Genomic DNA, 20,112 nt, shown 5'->3' with positions numbered 1-20,112 from the left:
ATTACCTTAACAATTCCAACCATATGCCTATATATAAACAGAAAGATGATTTTACACCTTTAAGGGAGGGAGGGATTTAGAGGTAAAAGAGAGTTATCATAATGTAAATGTGATCAGGCAAGTATTATCGGAAAAAACTAATTTTCTGAAGTATTTGCTTTCTCCAGAAAACTTAAAATGTCTACTTGGTCATTGACAAAAATTGACACTACACTAATGTCTAATATTGTTGTTGTTACATCAGCACTCTTGGAAATCTTATTATTGTTGCTTCTTCTGGATGGATGGATGGTCAAATCGACATGGAATTTCCACAAAAGTAGAACTGAAATGATGAGTAAATTCCTTAACCATTTACCCATATTACATTAATTGAACCATACAGGTTAAACACGTTCAAAACAATTTCTTGCACAGAGTGTGAATCATCAAGAATTACTATATAATAAAAGCTTATGAAACTGACATGTTACACACACTGACGAAAAGATATTTCCCATTTGTTTTTACATGAGATCTAGGTATGTGTTACACCTTTAATTATTATTCCATATTCTCCACCATTTAATGTAGTAAACAGTACCAATGCCAAAATGTAAGAACCATTCAGGTGCAAAATGTGAAACTTATGTATTGCTAATGTTAGCATAACTTTGTAAAACCGTAAGATGCCTGAACTGTTATAGGATGAAAATATTGATTTTTATTTGCAAATGTGTGTACATGTTTATACAGAGGATGGTTTTAATATTATTTTGTATTGTATCTTAGAATAGCCAAACATTACGGTACATTCTATAGCATCTGGCTACAACTGGGGCCGATGTATTACACTGTTTCGATTCATGTTTAAAATTATCTTTATGAACAGAAGGTAGGAATGAGACATTTATTCATGTTTTTGATTTGCACATAAATCTGTTCAACTTCCCATGTTTTTATGCTTAGTGTTACAAGGATGGAATGGGGAGTTCATTTAACTGGTGTTACAAGGAGGGACTGGGGAGTTCATTTAACTGGTGTTACAAGGAGGGAATGAGGAGTTCATTTAACTGGTTATGCAGTTTTATTTACAGTTACTGCTAATACATAAACCATCAGTGATTATCCAGGTAATAGTTACAGTCTTGTAAAAGAGTGAGATGCAAACAGACAGGTTCTCTACATGTTTTTTCTTTTGTTTAAAGCTCAGTCCATATGGGAAATTGGCAAAAAACAAGATAACCCACATGACTTCGCAGTTGCCATGGATAATTCTGACCTTGGAGGATTTGGATTTACTGATGACTTTGTATTTGACTTATGGGGAGCTATAACAGATGCCAAGAGTGGCCGACTAGAAAGTGCAGTGAAGGACTTCAATGAACAGTTCTAGGACTCTGACACCACATGTGCCTATATTGTGTGTGTTGTTTCATAAGTGTTGCTATTCTTATTAGATATGCTTTATTAACAGCACCAGAAATACCTAACAAGAAATCCCATTTTAAGTACAGTAGATTGTTTCCCAAATTATCATTGCATCTTCAAGTTTCGTCAGTTCAATAGTCCTTTAGTTTTCCATATCATCTTTATCATTTCATCCAAGTAATAGCAAATTTAACAACTTGTACTCAATAAAGGTGTCTATGATGATTGGAAGACTTTAAAATGACCTTTAATTTTAGTTGCGTTACAAATGTATCATACATTCCAGAGGATTGTTTCATACATTAGTTGTCGCCTCGTGTTGTTGGAATGCTTCATAAAACAAACAAATTCAATAATAGGTCATTGCTGTAAAGTTACCGTTTGCCTGCAATGAATGTTTTTTAGTAACCTCAGCTGTAAATACTGTGGTCTGTCACACTAGCATTCTAACTTTCACTGTAAATTTGTGTCCAGAATTGTTGTACCATATATACCGCCTTATAAGTCAAGACCAACTGCAAACTGCATAGACTCCAATCTGCCATTGCATAATGTGGCAGCAGATCTGGGTCTGTGCCATTTGATAGGAGTGACCAGTAGAACAGACAACATAGACCCTGGTATGCAGGTGCATTATGCTATGGCAGGTCAAGATCTATGTTGTTTGAAGTTAGACTCGACCTATAAGCAAGTATATACTGTGTCCATAATCTGTCATATCTATATTACGAGGGATGTAGGATGCTTGATCAGATATGCAGATTCATTTCAGACTAGCGACAAGTTTCTTGGCTTAATTTTACGGTATTGACCTAACACTGAATAGAAGACATGGTCATGATAATGTAGATAAAGTTCTAAAAATTACTTAAACTTTATGTTAAGTAGTTTTAGACAAGAGTGAAACATTATAAGAAAACGTAGATTTCCAGGGGCAAACTGAAATCCTACTGTATGATTTAACATCTGGGACTTTTAGACCATACTGGTTCATTTTCTGATAAAATAAATGTTGTGATATCTTTTATATCTGGACAGAGCCAGCATGGGATGAAATATACATGAGAAATACATGTGACAAAATATTAAATTGTGTTAATCCATCAGTGAACAGCAAAGGTATACATTTTGTCAGTTACATACATTATAATCCATATTTTCTAAGCAATCTATTATGGTGCTTATTCCTTTTCAGTCCAAAATCTTTTCTGCAATTTTCAGAAAGCTCCCAAATGTTGTCAGCCTGTAACAGTGGTTGATATGGCAGCCTGTTAAATTGTATATATATAAACTTATGTAAAGGTTCATTGCAGGTGAACAGAAAATAGACATATACCAACAAGTGTTTTTTAACAAAATAAATAATGATTTTCTGTTATGTTGTACTATATGTACAAAATTTTAGATGTTTTTAAAGCTAATTAGTGAAATATTTTGAACAGTTTTAAAATTGTTTTTAGTGTGGTGTAAACTTTGTGCCAATGTCAACACTTACCAATGCGTATCTTGTTAAAGTTTGATTGTTTGATAATTTATCCAGTACATTCCATGTTATATTTCATATAGAGCACTGTTTTTAATCAAGAGATATAAATATATAAAATGTCATTCCACGCAGTGCTGATTCAGTTCCTGATTGAAATGATTTATATATGTTTCTGACCTGTGTATGTGCGTATGTATGTATGTGTATATATATATATATATATATATATATATATATATATATATATATATATATATATATATAAATAAAAATAAATTCAGCAGGAAATCAGTAATATATTCATACTTTATTCTTTTTAGCACTTTCATTTCATTGTCATGGATGCTCTTCAGGTAGGTACATATTCATGGATTCGAGTTAGAAGGATGTGATATTAAGAATTTGGAGGCTGGACTGGTGTGCTGGTCTGTGTTTCCAAGTGTGTAAATTCTTGCAGATCAACCAATCTTGAAACTGGAGACTTTGACAGCAATCTTGCATGTTCAAAACCCATTTTAAATTTTCTGTCTACAAACATCTAAGTTCAGCATCAGACAGGATAGATAAATTGCAAATGTTTGTAATAAATCAGACAGGATAGATAAATTGCAAATGTTTGTAATAAATCAGACAGGATAGATAAATTGCAAATGTTTTTGTAATAAATTCTTAGCAAAATTTCAGATATACATTATGAGGAAAGTGGAAATTTTAACACTGGAAATTTGAAGGAATACTAAGTTATCAGGAAGACCTCATCATTTACATCAGAAACAAAAATAAATGAAACATTAATTAGCCTAAATGTCAAAAAAGTTGCAGGACTAGATGGTATTGGACCATATCTGTTGAAACATTTAGCATGAGCATTTGTCAAGTATGCTACACATATAATTAATATAAATATTAAGACAAATGAATATCCAGGCCTATTTAAATGTGCTAAAATAATACGAGTGGTGTTGATCATGGTCCCTGTAACTGAAGGCCAATTTCAGTCTTGCCAACACTGTCTAAAGACTTTGCAAAACATACTGCCAAAAATCCTTGATATAGTAGGTCAAGATTACAATAATGTATATGACATTGCCACAGAGGGTTTGTTTCTTATATTTAACACTTAAGGCTGCATGTATGTACACAATAATCTTATAAATTAAATGTTATTATGGTTGGTGTTCCACAAGGGTCATTATTGGGTCTGTTGTTATTTGTAATTATTATTAATTACCTGCCATATACTTTTAAGATCTTCAGTACAGACATATTTGCAGATGACATAACATGACATGCTTCTTTTCCATATTTAAATATCATCCAATCTAAGTTTATAAAAGAGGAGATTATTGAATGCTGGTATAAGAATAACAGAATGCTTTTAAATCAGGATAAGATTAAGTCCATGTTAATAACCATAGCAATATTATGGACCAGATTAATCTAGACTATTAAATCTTAAGAATGCAACCATTGAAAATGTTTTAGATCATAAACATCTTTGGCAGTTTTCTTCTTTGAGGTGTACATGTTAATAATGTACATAAGTCAACTTTTTCTAAGATAGCACTGCTCACCAAAATTAGGAAATATCTTCCCTCCTGATATCAGAATCCTGTATTTAAATGAATATTTTCAACTGGGTTAATGTATGGGGAAACTGCACCAGACATGACCTTGTAAGAATTATTAAATTACACAAAGAACAGTGAAGTAGTGTAGCAGACTCTGCAGAAGCTGGAAATCTGTAGACTGTACTATGAAACAAGGATGAATACATTTGTATAGCTTTGTGTTTATGTCTTAAACTTAATCAAAATTAGTAATATAGATGTCTGTATTGCTTTTTCGTACCTATGTACAGATGATTCCTCTTTAAAATGTACACTAAATGTTGTACTTTATAAGCAGATTCATGAACAAATACACTATTACAGGATTATAGTGTTGTAAAGTTATGGCCTGAATTATACATTGTGTCAATGCATTGATACATTTTGATGACACAACAATAACAAAACTAACTTATGTAGGATGTGTTGAAAAAGTATTCTTTGTTTTTATTTGTATGGACCATTTTGTACCTTGCATCAATACATTGATATTCTTACATTGTTGAGAGTATTTGTATAATGTAGTCCATTGGACAAAAATGTGTTGTGAAGGTATTTTGTCTGATTTTACTTTCAGATGTGTTGATTTTGTTTATTTGTTCCAACTATGGTGTGTATTTCATGGTTATGTTTCAGTCTTTCAAATGTGTTTTTTAGCATAGGTATTATGTATGATATAAAGTTGTTAATATCTTTCTTTATCAATGATGACATAGTTTGACGTAAGTCTTGACATCAGATTGTTACTTTGACAGTATAATGTACCTATATGAATAGTGTCAATGCTGGTAATGGAAAAGCACTAAGAGGAATAGACCACAAATATATTACTGATTTATTATTGAATCAAACAATTTTATTATTTATGAACACATGGACTTTTTTCACATACACACTAACACAGATCAAAGCTGTCATTTCAGAAACCTCAGCAAACCAGAATCCTTTGAAATCAAGTCATCTTTCCAGTCTTAAATTGTACCTACTTTAATTTCAGTAAACTTACCATGACTCTGAAACCACAAAGAAAGTTTGAATCCCAAATATCAGGTTGACACTAAACTAAAATGGAATTTTATCAGGGCATTTGGCATAAGAATGTTATTTAACCCTTGACCTCATATCATGTTACTGTGCAGGTTGTCAATTATACATGTGCTATAATCCAAAAATGCAGTGTGCTATAAATAGAACACATTGCCTAAATAATTCTTTGTGAATAGGCATGCAATAACATTGTTGCCTACAGGAATACTTGATCATATATCTGATTTATTGAAACCTTCATAGTCCAAAGACTGATCAACCAAAATTACTGAACAAAATCAACAGCCTTTATTGTGGATTGGGAATAATCTGACTCGGTTACTTTCAATAGCAGTTTTTAACTGTATCATAAATAGTAACAACATAATATGACATCATTGTCGTTTTCCTCGAAGGCCTTTCGTTTTGATTGGGTTTTCCACAAAAGGTGGTACTATTAAAAAACAGCTACAATTGGCAGATGTTTATTGTAGCATCCAACTGTCTTTCAGTGAAATGCAAAGGTCACTGGATGTGCCTGTTATATGTGACTTGGACTGAGGCATCAAAGACCTGATTTCCACATATTTGCTTTCAAAATTTACATGCTGTTGATGATTAGTAAAAATTATATGTGAATGTTTAATTGGATTTAGTTGTATATCAGAAGTCATCAGATAATATATAGTCTTAGGTGAAATTATTAAACCAAAAACCCTTCAAAATGAAAAATTTTGTTGTCAGGGGTTTCTGTCGTAAGAGGTTTCACGGCATGTATGTCCACACACACACACACACATTCCATAATAGTTGATCTAGGTTAATAAATCAAAGCTTACTGTCCAAGATTCATGTACGTCTGCTTCAGATTACTGGGGTTATTCTCAATGAATTGATTTATAAAAGCTCCACCCCCCTATAAAGGCAGCTTGGATAAAAAATACCAACCTATTTAAATTAACTTTTTAGCACAAATCTTTCAAAACAAGATTGCCTCTGTAGCTGTCCTTGAAACATCATTTGAGATGGAGTTAGATTGATTAAAGTTTTGAAGCAGGCTTCTTTCATTGGTGTGCTCCAGGTAATCATATTGACAGCATTTTCTTTACACAGTTCTCTGTTTATGCCAGAGAATTTATTTACTCATTTTTTAATGTATGCTGTAGTTGTAAGAGTGCCAGATACTAAAAATAATAAAGCATTTCAGCAAGTAAAATATAAATTTTTATACAAAAAGATTTTAAAAACTAAAATAGAAGTCTCCAATAAATAAGTACCGTTCTTTATACAGGAAAACATGGACTATGCTTGCATTTGGAGTCGTGAAATGTACTCATAATTAAATATCAGGATAATTAATTAATTACTTGATAAAGGATAATTTTGTATCTGGAAATGCTGTATTTGTAATGTTGAAAATTTAAAAATAAAAGGCATTGTAATTAATATTTAAATGTACATGTTTATTCTATATAAATTCCTAAAAGAACTTTGTATTTACTATAATTTTAGTTGAAAAGAGCAGAAGATTTTTAATAATCATGGTAGCTACATGGTTTCTGTGATGTTGATGTATCTTTTTTTCAATCTATATGTCATTGTTCAACTGAGATTGAAACATTTTAATTGGATGCACAGGTAGACATCTTTTAAATTGCTCACACATGTGCTTGCATCTTGAGGAGACAACCAGATAAATGGAAGTTGGATTCAAACTTATTTCACAAAATATCTCAAAATATTTTCCTCAAATTGAAATTGTTTAATACCATTCTTAGCAGTAGCTTTTTCATAGAAATTGAACAGGTTTCTTGGAATAAAATAGTCATAAAATAATAAAGGAGAATTGCCATATCTGTAAAAAAAAAAAAAAAACAAGAACTTGTTAGGATTTTTTCAGATTGGAGGAATTCTTAAACTGATTTTTGTAATGAAAGGTTTCTGTGGATTAAATTTTAAAACTAAGAAGTGATTTGCAAGCTTTTCATTATACCTGACAAAGACGTCAATATTTAAAGCATCTTAAGATGATGTAAAATCTCATTTTGATGAGAACTTTTGAGAATTTTAGTCAAACTGGGCCGAGATCAGATTCCAGTTTGAATGCTGATTGCCTTTTTTGTCAGTTCGTTTCAAGTGGCTCCGTAATTGATCCAACTAAATTTTACATATATTTTTTTATCTATGTAGCCTTAACATTCCTGGAATCAAATACATTGTGTCTAATGTGCGAAATTAAAAAGTCTTTCAAGAACTTTGTTGTGTACACTTTTTTTCTTCAGTGAATGCCATTTCCTTTTGTTATTCAGTTCTGCTCCTTCAATCCAACTTCTGACAAATATCCATAAAACCTGGCACATATGGATACAGAAAATTAACCAGTTCCATCATAATCCTTATTACAGTCTGGTTCTCAGCTATTTAAACCTTGCATTTATGGATACAGAGAATGTACTAATCCCATCATAGTGTTTATTAGTTTGGTTCACAACTATTTAAACCTGGCACTTACGGATAGATAATGAACTCGTCTGATCATATTTTTAATGACAGTCTGCTTTTTCTGCTGATTATTTTTTGTGTGCTTTTGCCATTTTGTGAAGCTGATTAAAATTTGATAGAAAATGTTTGAGTCTGAGGATTTAGGGTGTTGAAATGAATTATCAGCTGACTTTATTCACATTGCTCATTTTAATAGGGTAGGTGTCATGAATTAACAGTTGCATAAAATATGCACATAAACTTTACCATCAATATTCAGAATATAATACCAGTATGTAAATATTCAGTTCATCTGCACTTAGGTTAACCCAGAAGCATCCGATGCAGGTAGACTTTTATGCAATGACAAGGTTCTGTCTTGCAGTAGATTTTACAGTATATCAGTTGCACACTTGAATTAACATAGAAGGGTATACAGTGATACTTTCCTATATGCATTGAATTATGCTTTCTGTTTGTCAGTTGTAATTTTTGAGAACTGTCTGAAATGAGTTAGCATGTTCAGCATGACGGCTAGAAATCTGTCTATACAGCAGTTAGCATGTTCAGCATGACAGCTACAAATCTGTCTATACAGCAGTTTTCTTTTAAGTTTTAATATTAGCATGATCACATCTGACAATATGAAATTTTATAATCAAAAGCACTTTGTTTTTCCTTGGCTACAAATGTCAATCATAATTTAGCCTCAGGAATATTTATTCTCCTTTTAATGCAACATTATTATGAGCAAATTATCTTAACATCACACATACCTTAATTAGTGATAGGTATATTTGATATCTTGGTCCACTCTAGCTGTGATGGGTATTTTACATTAGTTTTTGCATAAACTAGTCCTTTTTACGCAAACATTTAAAGAAAGAGAATTTTGGAATGTTATTTTATTGCAGTAATAAATATTTGACAGATTTATAAGAATTTTTGAGAGTTGCAGGTCCATTTGCACGAGTTTCTTATCATTGATCCTAATAAACAACTTGGAGGATTGCCATAAATCTTAATACACATTGGTTCCAATGTTTAGTTGGTCCTAAAAGAAAATGGTGCTGATCTGATGTCCAATATGGTCACCATGGCATCTTGAAAATCTTGTTTTCACTAATCTGCCGGAAGAGAAAGTTGTATCAATAGGGTTTTCACTAAAACAAGGGTTGTATGGTGACTAGTTGGTCGTAAATGAAAATGGTACCAATATGGCCACTATGGCAACCATCTTGAAACTCTTATTATTGCTTCTTATCCTGTATGGAAAGCCAAACCTTAATGGGTTTGCGTCGTAATTCTTGTGATGTCTGTAATTCATTCAATCAATGTGGTCACATTGGGCCTTTTAAAATTTTTATTGTCATTCCTCCTTAATGGTGATGTCAGCATGGGGTTTGCACTGAAAAACTTTTTATGCTGTCAAGATGGTCCTAAATGAAAATGGTTCCAATCTGACATCCAGTATGACCACCTTGGCAGCCATCTTGAAAATCTTGTTATTGCCACCCCTCAACAGAAAGTCACACTGGCATAGCTTTATTTTTTTAAACAAGAATAATTCTTGGATAATTGCCTTAAAACTTTCCAAACACAGTATTAAATTAAAACGGTTCTACCCAGATATCCAATATTGGCACCAACGCAGTCATTTGAAAATTTTGTTATCACTACTCCACCTCAGTGGATGATCATATCAACATGAGGTTTTCGCTTTAGATGTCTTATGTCTGATTGGTCATAAATGAAAATGGTGCCAATCTTTCATCCAGTATGGGCACCACAGCAGCCATCTTAATAATCTTGTTGCTATGTTTGTTGACTTTTTATGGTGCTTAGTTGAATAAAAAAAATTTTGCCTATCTTAATCCCCACATCCCCATGACAGTGGCTATCTTTCAAATCTTATGATTGCTTCTCCTAGATGGAAGGCCATATCAACATTGGGGTTTCACTGTAAGTGTTCGTATGAATTCAAGCTGATTACTAAATGCAGTGGCACTGATTTGACATCCAATGCTATCTTGACAATCTTGTTAGTTACTCCATAATAGGAAGTCACATCATCATGTTTTCACCAGAAGATTAATTATGATATTTAGTTGCATCTAATATCCCTGCCACAATGAACATAATGTCACTTATTCTTCTGAATTGATGGTCACATCAGAATGGGGTTTTCACCAAACTTCTTCTAATGGTGTTGGTTTGGTTCTTGAAGAAAATGGTTGTGATCTTTCATCCAATATGACTGCTACAGTGCATAATTTTAAAAAATCTTGTTGCTCAGGTACATGTATATCAGAGATGGGTTCAACACTGAACAGTTAATTAGAACAGATGGTCTTATTTTGAATTCCGTAAATTCTTTTCAGACTGTAGAGCACAAGTTTCTTCTTGGGATTCTTGTTTTTAACTTGGACACAATAAGAGCTAGTTTATGCAAAAGTACACAATGTTAATCACACATCACGCTTGTATGTTGCTGTACTGAGTGAATATTCTGTACCGGACTATTGCAGGGCTGAAATTAACTTATTTTCATTACCAGCAGCATTTTGATTGTTGTAACATTTTCAGCTACAATTCAGCTGTTTTTAATTTCCACCAGCATATAATGCATTTTGAAATAAAAATGTCAGCACACTTCTAATTTGTTTTGTTGATGGTTTTCTGTTCACCTGCTTCATTGACCCACTGCAGCTACATGGTGATCTCCACTGGCATGTGAAATTGAACCCTTATTTCTTAATGTAGGGTCTAAATTTGACTTTTATTTAATCATTTGATCAGTGTTTATTAAGAAGTGATCTTCACCATATTTTGTCAGCACATAGTGGTCGTAGTTGTTGTTATTATTATTATTATTATTATTATTATTATTAAGCTAAGCTTCCTTCCCCTTTACAATTTAAACAAATATCTTTTTTTTTTAAATTTCACTGGAAAAAACTTGGGAAGAGTTAGGGTGCACTTAGATTTTTTCCAGTTCTTTAAATTTGATTATATAAATTATGTTTGATGTGGGTCTCTATTGGATGGCATCTGATGCCCAATATTACTGATGGTAGATGCTGGGGTGCATTAGATTCCAACCAAAGGTTTTACAAATAATATGCTTTTTATGTATATGTTTACAGGAATTTTACAATATTTTAGCAACAAAAGAACTTGCTACAAATATTAAAGCTCTGTAAGCATATTTGGTGGACAAAAAAGAAAGTTGAGATTTTTATGTAAAAATAACAGGACAATTTAACATCATGTATTAAAGTTTAAAAAAAAACAAAGAACAAAACATACATGTATTAAGATTGCAAGTCCATGATACATGGTTGGCACCAATTACCTGATGGAACCAATTATTGCACTATTGTTAATTCTTAATTCTGTGTAGTATTTTTGTTTGTTGCATTCTCAAAATATACCTTGCTCTTAGAGCTAATATTTCACTTTCCTAGTTCAAATCAACTACACCGAGTCAAGAATAAAAAATGATCATGTGATTAATGTGTCTGTGTAGAAACTAGTGCAGACCCTTGTGTCAGAGATGATGGTTCATCAAGGGTCTTCATTTGTGAACAAGAAAGCATAAAAAATTACAAACAGGTTAAGGAAATAGACATAAGTATGTTAAGTGGTAAAACTTACTAATGCTTACTTGCATCAAAAGAAGTAGATGCATGAAAAAAATATTATGTTTTGCAATTAGGCTGATGATGACCATTTTGCTGCCATTCTTCTGTCTCCTGTAGCTAAGTGACTGCCATTTGAAATAATGTATATACTCGCTTATAAGACAAGCCCAGGTTAAAAAAACTGTACACACCCAGATCTGCCATTGCATAATATGCTAACAGATTCAGGTCTACTGAGTTTGTTAGAAGTAATCAGTAGAACAAATAACATTGACTTGTCTGCAGGTACATTATGTTATGGCAGATCAAGATCTGTATCACTTTCTCAAAGACCGACCCAAACACTGCTATGGCTGTACATATCATATTCTCAAAGACCGACCCAAACACTGTTAGGGACGTACGTATCACATTCTCAAAGACCGACCAAAATGCAGTTAGGGCCGTACGTATCACATTCTCAAAGACCGACCCAAACACTCTTATGGCTGTACGTATCACATTCTCAAAGACTGACCCGAACACTGTTATAGCCATACATATCATATTCTCAAAGACCAACCCAAACACTGTTATGGCTGTACGTATCACAATCTTAAATACCGACCAAAACATTGTTAGGTCCATACGTATCACATTCTCAAAGACCGACCCAAACACTGTTATAGCCGTACATATTATATTCTCAAAGACCAACCCAAACACTGTTATGGCTGTACGTATCACAATCTTAAATACCGACCAAAACATTGTTAGGTCCATACGTATCACATTCTCAAAGACCGACCCGAACACTGTTATAGCCGTACATATTATATTCTCAAAGACCAACCCAAACACTGTTATGGCTGTACGTATCACATTCTCAAAGACCGACCCAAACACTGTTATGGCTCTTGTGCCATAATTTCTTTTAGCTCACCTCAAGGAAATAGAGGACGCTATTGTACTATTACAGTGTCAGCATCCACACAGATAAAAAGCATAAACTAATATACAGCCTCAGTGAGTCTAAACCATTCTTCCTTTCTAGACTTTAGGCAGCAGTTTGGATTGCAGATCTATACCATTGGAAATGAGGAATAATTTGGTACCTGCATGAATATCAGACATACATCCTTGGTATGTACATGAATATCAGACATACATCCTTGGTATGTACATGAATATCAGACATACATCCTTGGTTAAAATATGCATGAATATCAGACATACATCCTTGGTTAAAATATGCATGAATATCGGACATACATCCTTGGTATATACATGAATATCAGACATACATCCTTGGTTAAAATATGCATGAATATCGGACATACATCCTTGGTATATACATGAATATCAGACATACATCCATGGTACGTACATGAATATCAGACAAACATCCATGGTATGTACATGAATATCAGAATACATCCATGGTATGTACATGAATATCAGACATACATCCTTGGTATGTACATGAATATCAGACATACATCCATGGTATGTACATGAATATCAGACATACATCCTTGGCATGTACATGAATATCAGACATACATCCATGGTATGTACATGAATATCAGACATACGTCCTTGGTATGTACATGAATATCAGACATACATCCTTGGTATGTACATGAATATCAGACATACATCCTTGGATGAAATGTGCATGAATATCAGACATACATTCTTGGTTGAAATATGCATGAATATCAGACATACATCCTTGATTAAAATATACATGAATATCAGACATACATCTTTGGTATGTACATGAATATCAGACATACATCCATTGTATGTACATGAATATCAGACATACATCCATGGTATGTACATGAATATCAGACATACATCCATGGCATGTACATGAATATCAGACATACATCCATGGTATGTACATGAATATCAGACATACATCTTTGGTATGTACATGAATATCAGACATACATCCATGGCATGTACATGAATATCAGACATACATCCATTGCATGTACATGAATATCAGACATACATCTTTGGTATGTACATGAATATCAGACATACATCGACTGTATGTACATGAATATCAGACATACATCCATGGTATGTACATGTACATGAATATCAGACATACATCCATGGCATGTACATGAATATCAGACATACATCCATGGTATGTACATGAATATCAGACATACATCTTTGGTATGTACATGAATATCAGACATACATCCATGGCATGTACATGAATGTCAGACATACATCCCTGGTATGTACATGAATATCAGACATACATCCATGGTATGTACATGAATATCAGACATACATCCATGGTATGTACATGAATATCAGACATACATCATTGGTATGTACATGAATATCAAACATATATCCATGGTATGTACATGAATATCAGACGTACATCCTTGGTTAAAAAATGCATGAATATTAGACATACATCTTTGGTTAAAATATGCATGAATATCAGACATACGTCTTTGGTTAAAATATGCATGAATATTAGACATACGTCTTTGGTTAAAATATGCATGAATATTAGACATACGTCTTTGGTTAAAATATGCATGAATATTAGACATACATCTTTGGTTAAAATATGCATGAATATTAGACATACGTCTTTGGTTAAAATATGCATGAATATTAGACATACATCCATGGTATATTGTACATGAATATCAAACATACATCCTTGGTATGTACATGAATATCAGACATATATCAATGGTATGTACATGAATATCAGACATACATCCATGGTATGTACATGAATATCAGACATACATCATTGGTATGTACATGAATATCAAACATATATCCATGGTATGTACATGAATATCAGACATACATCCATGGTATATTGTACATGAATATCAAACATACATCCATGGTATGTACATAAATATCAGACATATATCCTTGGTATGTACATGAATATCAGACATATATCAATGGTATGTACATGAATATCAGACATATATCCTTAGCATGTACATGAATATCAGACATACATCCATGGTATGTACATAAATATCAGACATATATCCTTGGTATGTACATGAATATCAGACATATATCAATGGTATGTACATGAATATCAGACATATATCCTTAGCATGTACATGAATATCAGACATACATCCATGGTATGTACATAAATATCAGACATATATCCTTGGTATGTACATGAATATCAGACATATATCAATGGTATGTACATGAATATCAGACATATATCCTTAGCATGTACATGAATATCAGACATACATCCATGATATGTACATGAATATCAGACATACATCCTTGGTATGTTCATGAATATCAGACATACATCCTTGGTATGTTCATGAATATCAGACATACATCCTTGGTATGTACATGAATATCAGACATACATCCTTGGTATGTACATGAATATCACACATACATGTACATGAATACCACACATACATCCTTGGTATGTACATGAATATCAGACATACATCCTTGGTATGTACATAAATATCAGACATACATCCCTGGTATGTACATGAATATCAGACATACATCCTTGATTAAAATATGTATGAATATCAGACAAACATGCTTGGTATGTACATGAATGTCAGACATACATCCTTAGTATGTACATGAATATCAGACATACATCCTTGGTTAAAATATCCATGAATATCAGACATACATCCTTGGTATGTACATGAATATCAGACATACATCCATGGTATGTACATGGATATCAGACATACATCCATGGTATGTACATGAATATCAGACATACATCCCTGGTATGTACATGAATATCAGACATACATCTTTGATTAAAATATGTATGAATATCAGACATACATCCTTGGTATGTACATGAATATCAGACATACATCTCTGGTATGTACATGAATATCAGACATATATCCTTAGTATGTACATGAATATCAGACATACATCCCTGGTATGTACATGAATATCAGACATACATCCCTGGTATGTACACGAATATCAGACATACATCCTTAGTTAAAATATGCATGAATATCAGACATACATCCTTGGTTAAAATATGCATGAATATCAGACATACATCCTTGTTAAAATATGCATGAATATCAGACATACATCCTTGGTTAAAATATGCATGAATATCAGACATACATCCTGGATTAAAATATACATGAATATCAGACATAGATCCTTGGTTAAAATATACATGAATATCAGACATACATCATTGGTATGTACATGAATATCAGACATAGATCCTTGGTTAAAATATGCATAAATATCAGACATACATCCTTGGTTAAAATATGCATGAATATCAGACATACATCCTTAGTTAAAATATACATGAATATCAGACATACATCCTTGATTAAAATATACATGAATATCAGACATACATCCTTGATTAAAATATACATGAATATCAGACATACATCCTGGATTAAAATATACATGAATATCAGACATACATCCTTGGTTAAAATATACATGAATATCAGACATACATCACTGGTATGTACATGAATATCAGACATACATCCTTGATTAAAATATACATGAATATCAGACATACATCCTTGGTTAAAATATGCATGAATATCAGACATACATCCTTAGTTAAAATATACATGAATATCAGACATACATCCTTGATTAAAATATACATGAATATCAGACATACATCCTTGATTAAAATATACATGAATATCAGACATACATCCTGGATTAAAATATACATGAATATCAGACATACATCCTTGGTTAAAATATACATGAATATCAGACATACATCATTGGTATGTACATGAATATCAGACATACATCCTTGATTAAAATATACATGAATATCAGACATACATCCTTGGTATGTGCATGAATATCACACATACATGTACATGAATACCACACATACATCCTTGGTATGTACATGAATATCAGACATATATCCTTAGTATGTACATGAATATCAGACATACATCCTTGGTTAAAATATCCATGAATATCAGACATACATCCTTGGTATGTACATGAATATCAGACATACATCCATGGTATGTACATGGATATCAGACATACATCCATGGTATGTACATGAATATCAGACATACATCCCTGGTATGTACATGAATATCAGACATACATCTTTGATTAAAATATGTATGAATATCAGACATACATCCTTGGTATGTACATGAATATCAGACATACATCTCTGGTATGTACATGAATATCAGACATATATCCTTAGTATGTACATGAATATCAGACATACATCCCTGGTATGTACATGAATATCAGAATACATCCCTGGTATGTACACGAATATCAGACATACATCCTTAGTTAAAATATGCATGAATATCAGACATACATCCTTGGTTAAAATATGCATGAATATCAGACATACATCCTTGTTAAAATATGCATGAATATCAGACATACATCCTTGGTTAAAATATGCATGAATATCAGACATACATCCTGGATTAAAATATACATGAATATCAGACATACATCCTGGATTAAAATATACATGAATATCAGACATACATCCTTGGTTAAAATATACATGAATATCAGACATACATCATTGGGATGTACATGAATATCAGACATACATCCTTGATTAAAATATACATGAATATCAGACATACATCCTTGGTTAAAATATGCATGAATATCAGACATACATCCTTAGTTAAAATATACATGAATATCAGACATACATCCTTGATTAAAATATACATGAATATCAGACATACATCCTTGATTAAAATATACATGAATATCAGACATACATCCTGGATTAAAATATACATGAATATCAGACATAGATCCTTGGTTAAAATATACATGAATATCAGACATACATCATTGGTATGTACATGAATATCAGACATAGATCCTTGGTTAAAATATGCATGAATATCAGACATACATCCTTGGTTAAAATATGCATGAATATCAGACATACATCCTTAGTTAAAATATACATGAATATCAGACATACATCCTTGATTAAAATATACATGAATATCAGACATACATCCTTGGTTAAAATATACATGAATATCAGACATACATCACTGGTATGTACATGAATATCAGACATACATCCTTGATTAAAATATGCATGAATATCAGACATACATCCTTAGTTAAAATATACATGAATATCAGACATACATCCTTGATTAAAATATACATGAATATCAGACATACATCCTTGATTAAAATATACATGAATATCAGACATACATCCTGGATTAAAATATACATGAATATCAGACATACATCCTTGGTTAAAATATACATGAATATCAGACATACATCATTGGTATGTACATGAATATCAGACATACATCCTTGATTAAAATATACATGAATATCAGACATACATCCTTGGTATGTGCATGAATATCACACATACATGTACATGAATACCACACATACATCCTTGGTATGTACATGAATATCAGACATATATCCTTAGTATGTACATGAATATCAGACATACATCCCTGGTATGCACATGAATATCAGACATATATCCTTAGTATACACAAGAATATGAGACATACATCCTTGATTAAAATATGCATGAATATCAGATATAAATCCTTGATTAAAATATACATGAATATCAAACATACATCTTTGGTTAAAATACGCATGAATATCAGATATAAATCCTTGATTAAAATATACATGAATATCAAACATACATCCTTGATTAAAATATACATAAATATCAGACATACATCCTTAGTTATATATGTGTATTTAGCTCAGACTTGTTACTGTGTATAGTTATATTTAGAATCATGAAATTTCATTAGCTGAATCTAGACAAGTTCACAAACTTAGGTGTGTATGAGCCATATTTCTCTTGTCACTGACCTTCGTTGAATTTGTTATTTTGAAGTTTATGTCTCAAGCACTGTTGGACCGCTCCGGTGGCCTATTGGTTATAGCATCTGCCTTGGATGTGGGAGGTTGCGGGTTCGAATCCCGGCCGAGTAATGCCAAAGACTTATAAAAATGGTACTAACAGCTGCCTCACTAGACGCTCAGCATTAAGAGGTTAGTGTTAGGACTGGTTGGCCTGGTGTCAGGATAATGTGACTGGGTGGGACATCATGCTACATTGTTAAAGCTACGTTAAAAGTCCAGATTACACATACACACACACACTTAAGCTCTGTTGATACTAGAAGCATCAGCTAGATGATTGTGTGCATATCTGATTGTACTACACCTTACAACAAAAGGTCACTGACCTACATTTCACGTCTTACTAGCTTAGGTCAAGATTTGTCTTTATCTGATTACCAAATAGATTGTGTGCATCCTGTTTTTATTCTGTTAAACCTAGAGTAATAAAATTTGGTGTGGGAATGCATCTTTTTGAGTACTATACAATAAGTTAGATCACTGTGACTCATATTTCATGATTCACTGACTTTGGTTACGTTTTGTTTAAAATTTGTTCTCAAGCACTGTTCATGCTAAATGGTTTAGTATGGTTTGTTGGTTTTACTTTGAACACATTGTTGGTTATATCATGTTGAAGAAAAAATTGTCAAGCTTGAATGCCACTGTCACCTTCATTTCACATTTTACTGTCTTTGGCTAAGGTGTTGCTTTTAGTTTTTGATCAAATAGGGTTTTATCTGGTATAAAGGGCCAAAAGAGCTTATGGGATGGTTTGTTGTCCATCATCTATCACATGTTTGTTCGCAATAACCCTCCTAGACTACTTGAAGGATTACTTTTAAACTTGAAACACACATTCATCTCATGGTCAAGTTCATTCTAAATGAGAATAGTGCCACTCAGACACAATATGTGGCTACCACATTGTCCATCTTGAAAATCCTGTTCTTGTCACTCATCCTGAATGAATAGTTATATCAATAACTGGTTTTCACTGATTCTGGTTGGTCCTGAATGAAAATGGTACCAATAGGGTCACCACAGTTGCCATCTTCAAAATCACTGTATGGCTATTTCTCCAGAACAGCGAAAGTCATATCAACATGGGGGTTTGCCCCAGAAGACTTTTATGATGTATAATTTGCCCTAAATGAAACTGTTACTGCTCAGATATCCAACATCTTGAAAATCTTGTTATCACTACTCTAGAATGGATGGTCATATCAGCATGGGTTTTTCACTAAACGATTTTTTATGATATCTAACTGGTTGTAAATGAAAATGGCATAAATCTGACTTCTGTTGTGGCCACCACAATGACCATCTTTAAAATCTTGTTATGGGTACTTCTAGATGATGGCTGGTCATATCAGTAATGTACTTTCACCAAAAGACTTCTTGTTATATCTAGTTTGCCCTAAATGTAAATGGTGCTATCAGATATCAACTGTGGCTGTCATGGCATATATCTTGAAAATATTGTTAATATTACTTCTCCAAAACAAAAAATAATATCAACGTGGAGTTT

General features: G+C 32.5%; 1 protein-coding gene across 1 annotated transcript in view; it reads left to right on the top strand.

Annotated features, from left to right (window-relative positions):
• LOC149806999 (PDZ domain-containing protein GIPC1-like) overlaps window positions 1-10,672 on the top strand; it is a 50,229-nt gene extending 39,557 nt beyond the window's left edge. The window contains exon 5 of the mRNA XM_089960529.1: window positions 1,188-10,672. Coding sequence (XP_089816655.1) covers window positions 1,188-1,375 — 188 coding nt within the window. The 3' untranslated portion in view covers window positions 1,376-10,672. The remainder of the gene's footprint in view (window positions 1-1,187) is intronic.
• The last annotated feature ends 9,440 nt before the right edge of the window (window positions 10,673-20,112 follow it).

Source organism: Sinohyriopsis cumingii, chromosome 1 (assembly GCF_028554795.1).
Source record: "Sinohyriopsis cumingii isolate HCF-2022 chromosome 1, ASM2855479v2, whole genome shotgun sequence".
Taxonomy (NCBI): domain Eukaryota; kingdom Metazoa; phylum Mollusca; class Bivalvia; order Unionida; family Unionidae; genus Sinohyriopsis; species Sinohyriopsis cumingii.
This window is presented reverse-complemented; position numbering and strand designations above follow the sequence as displayed.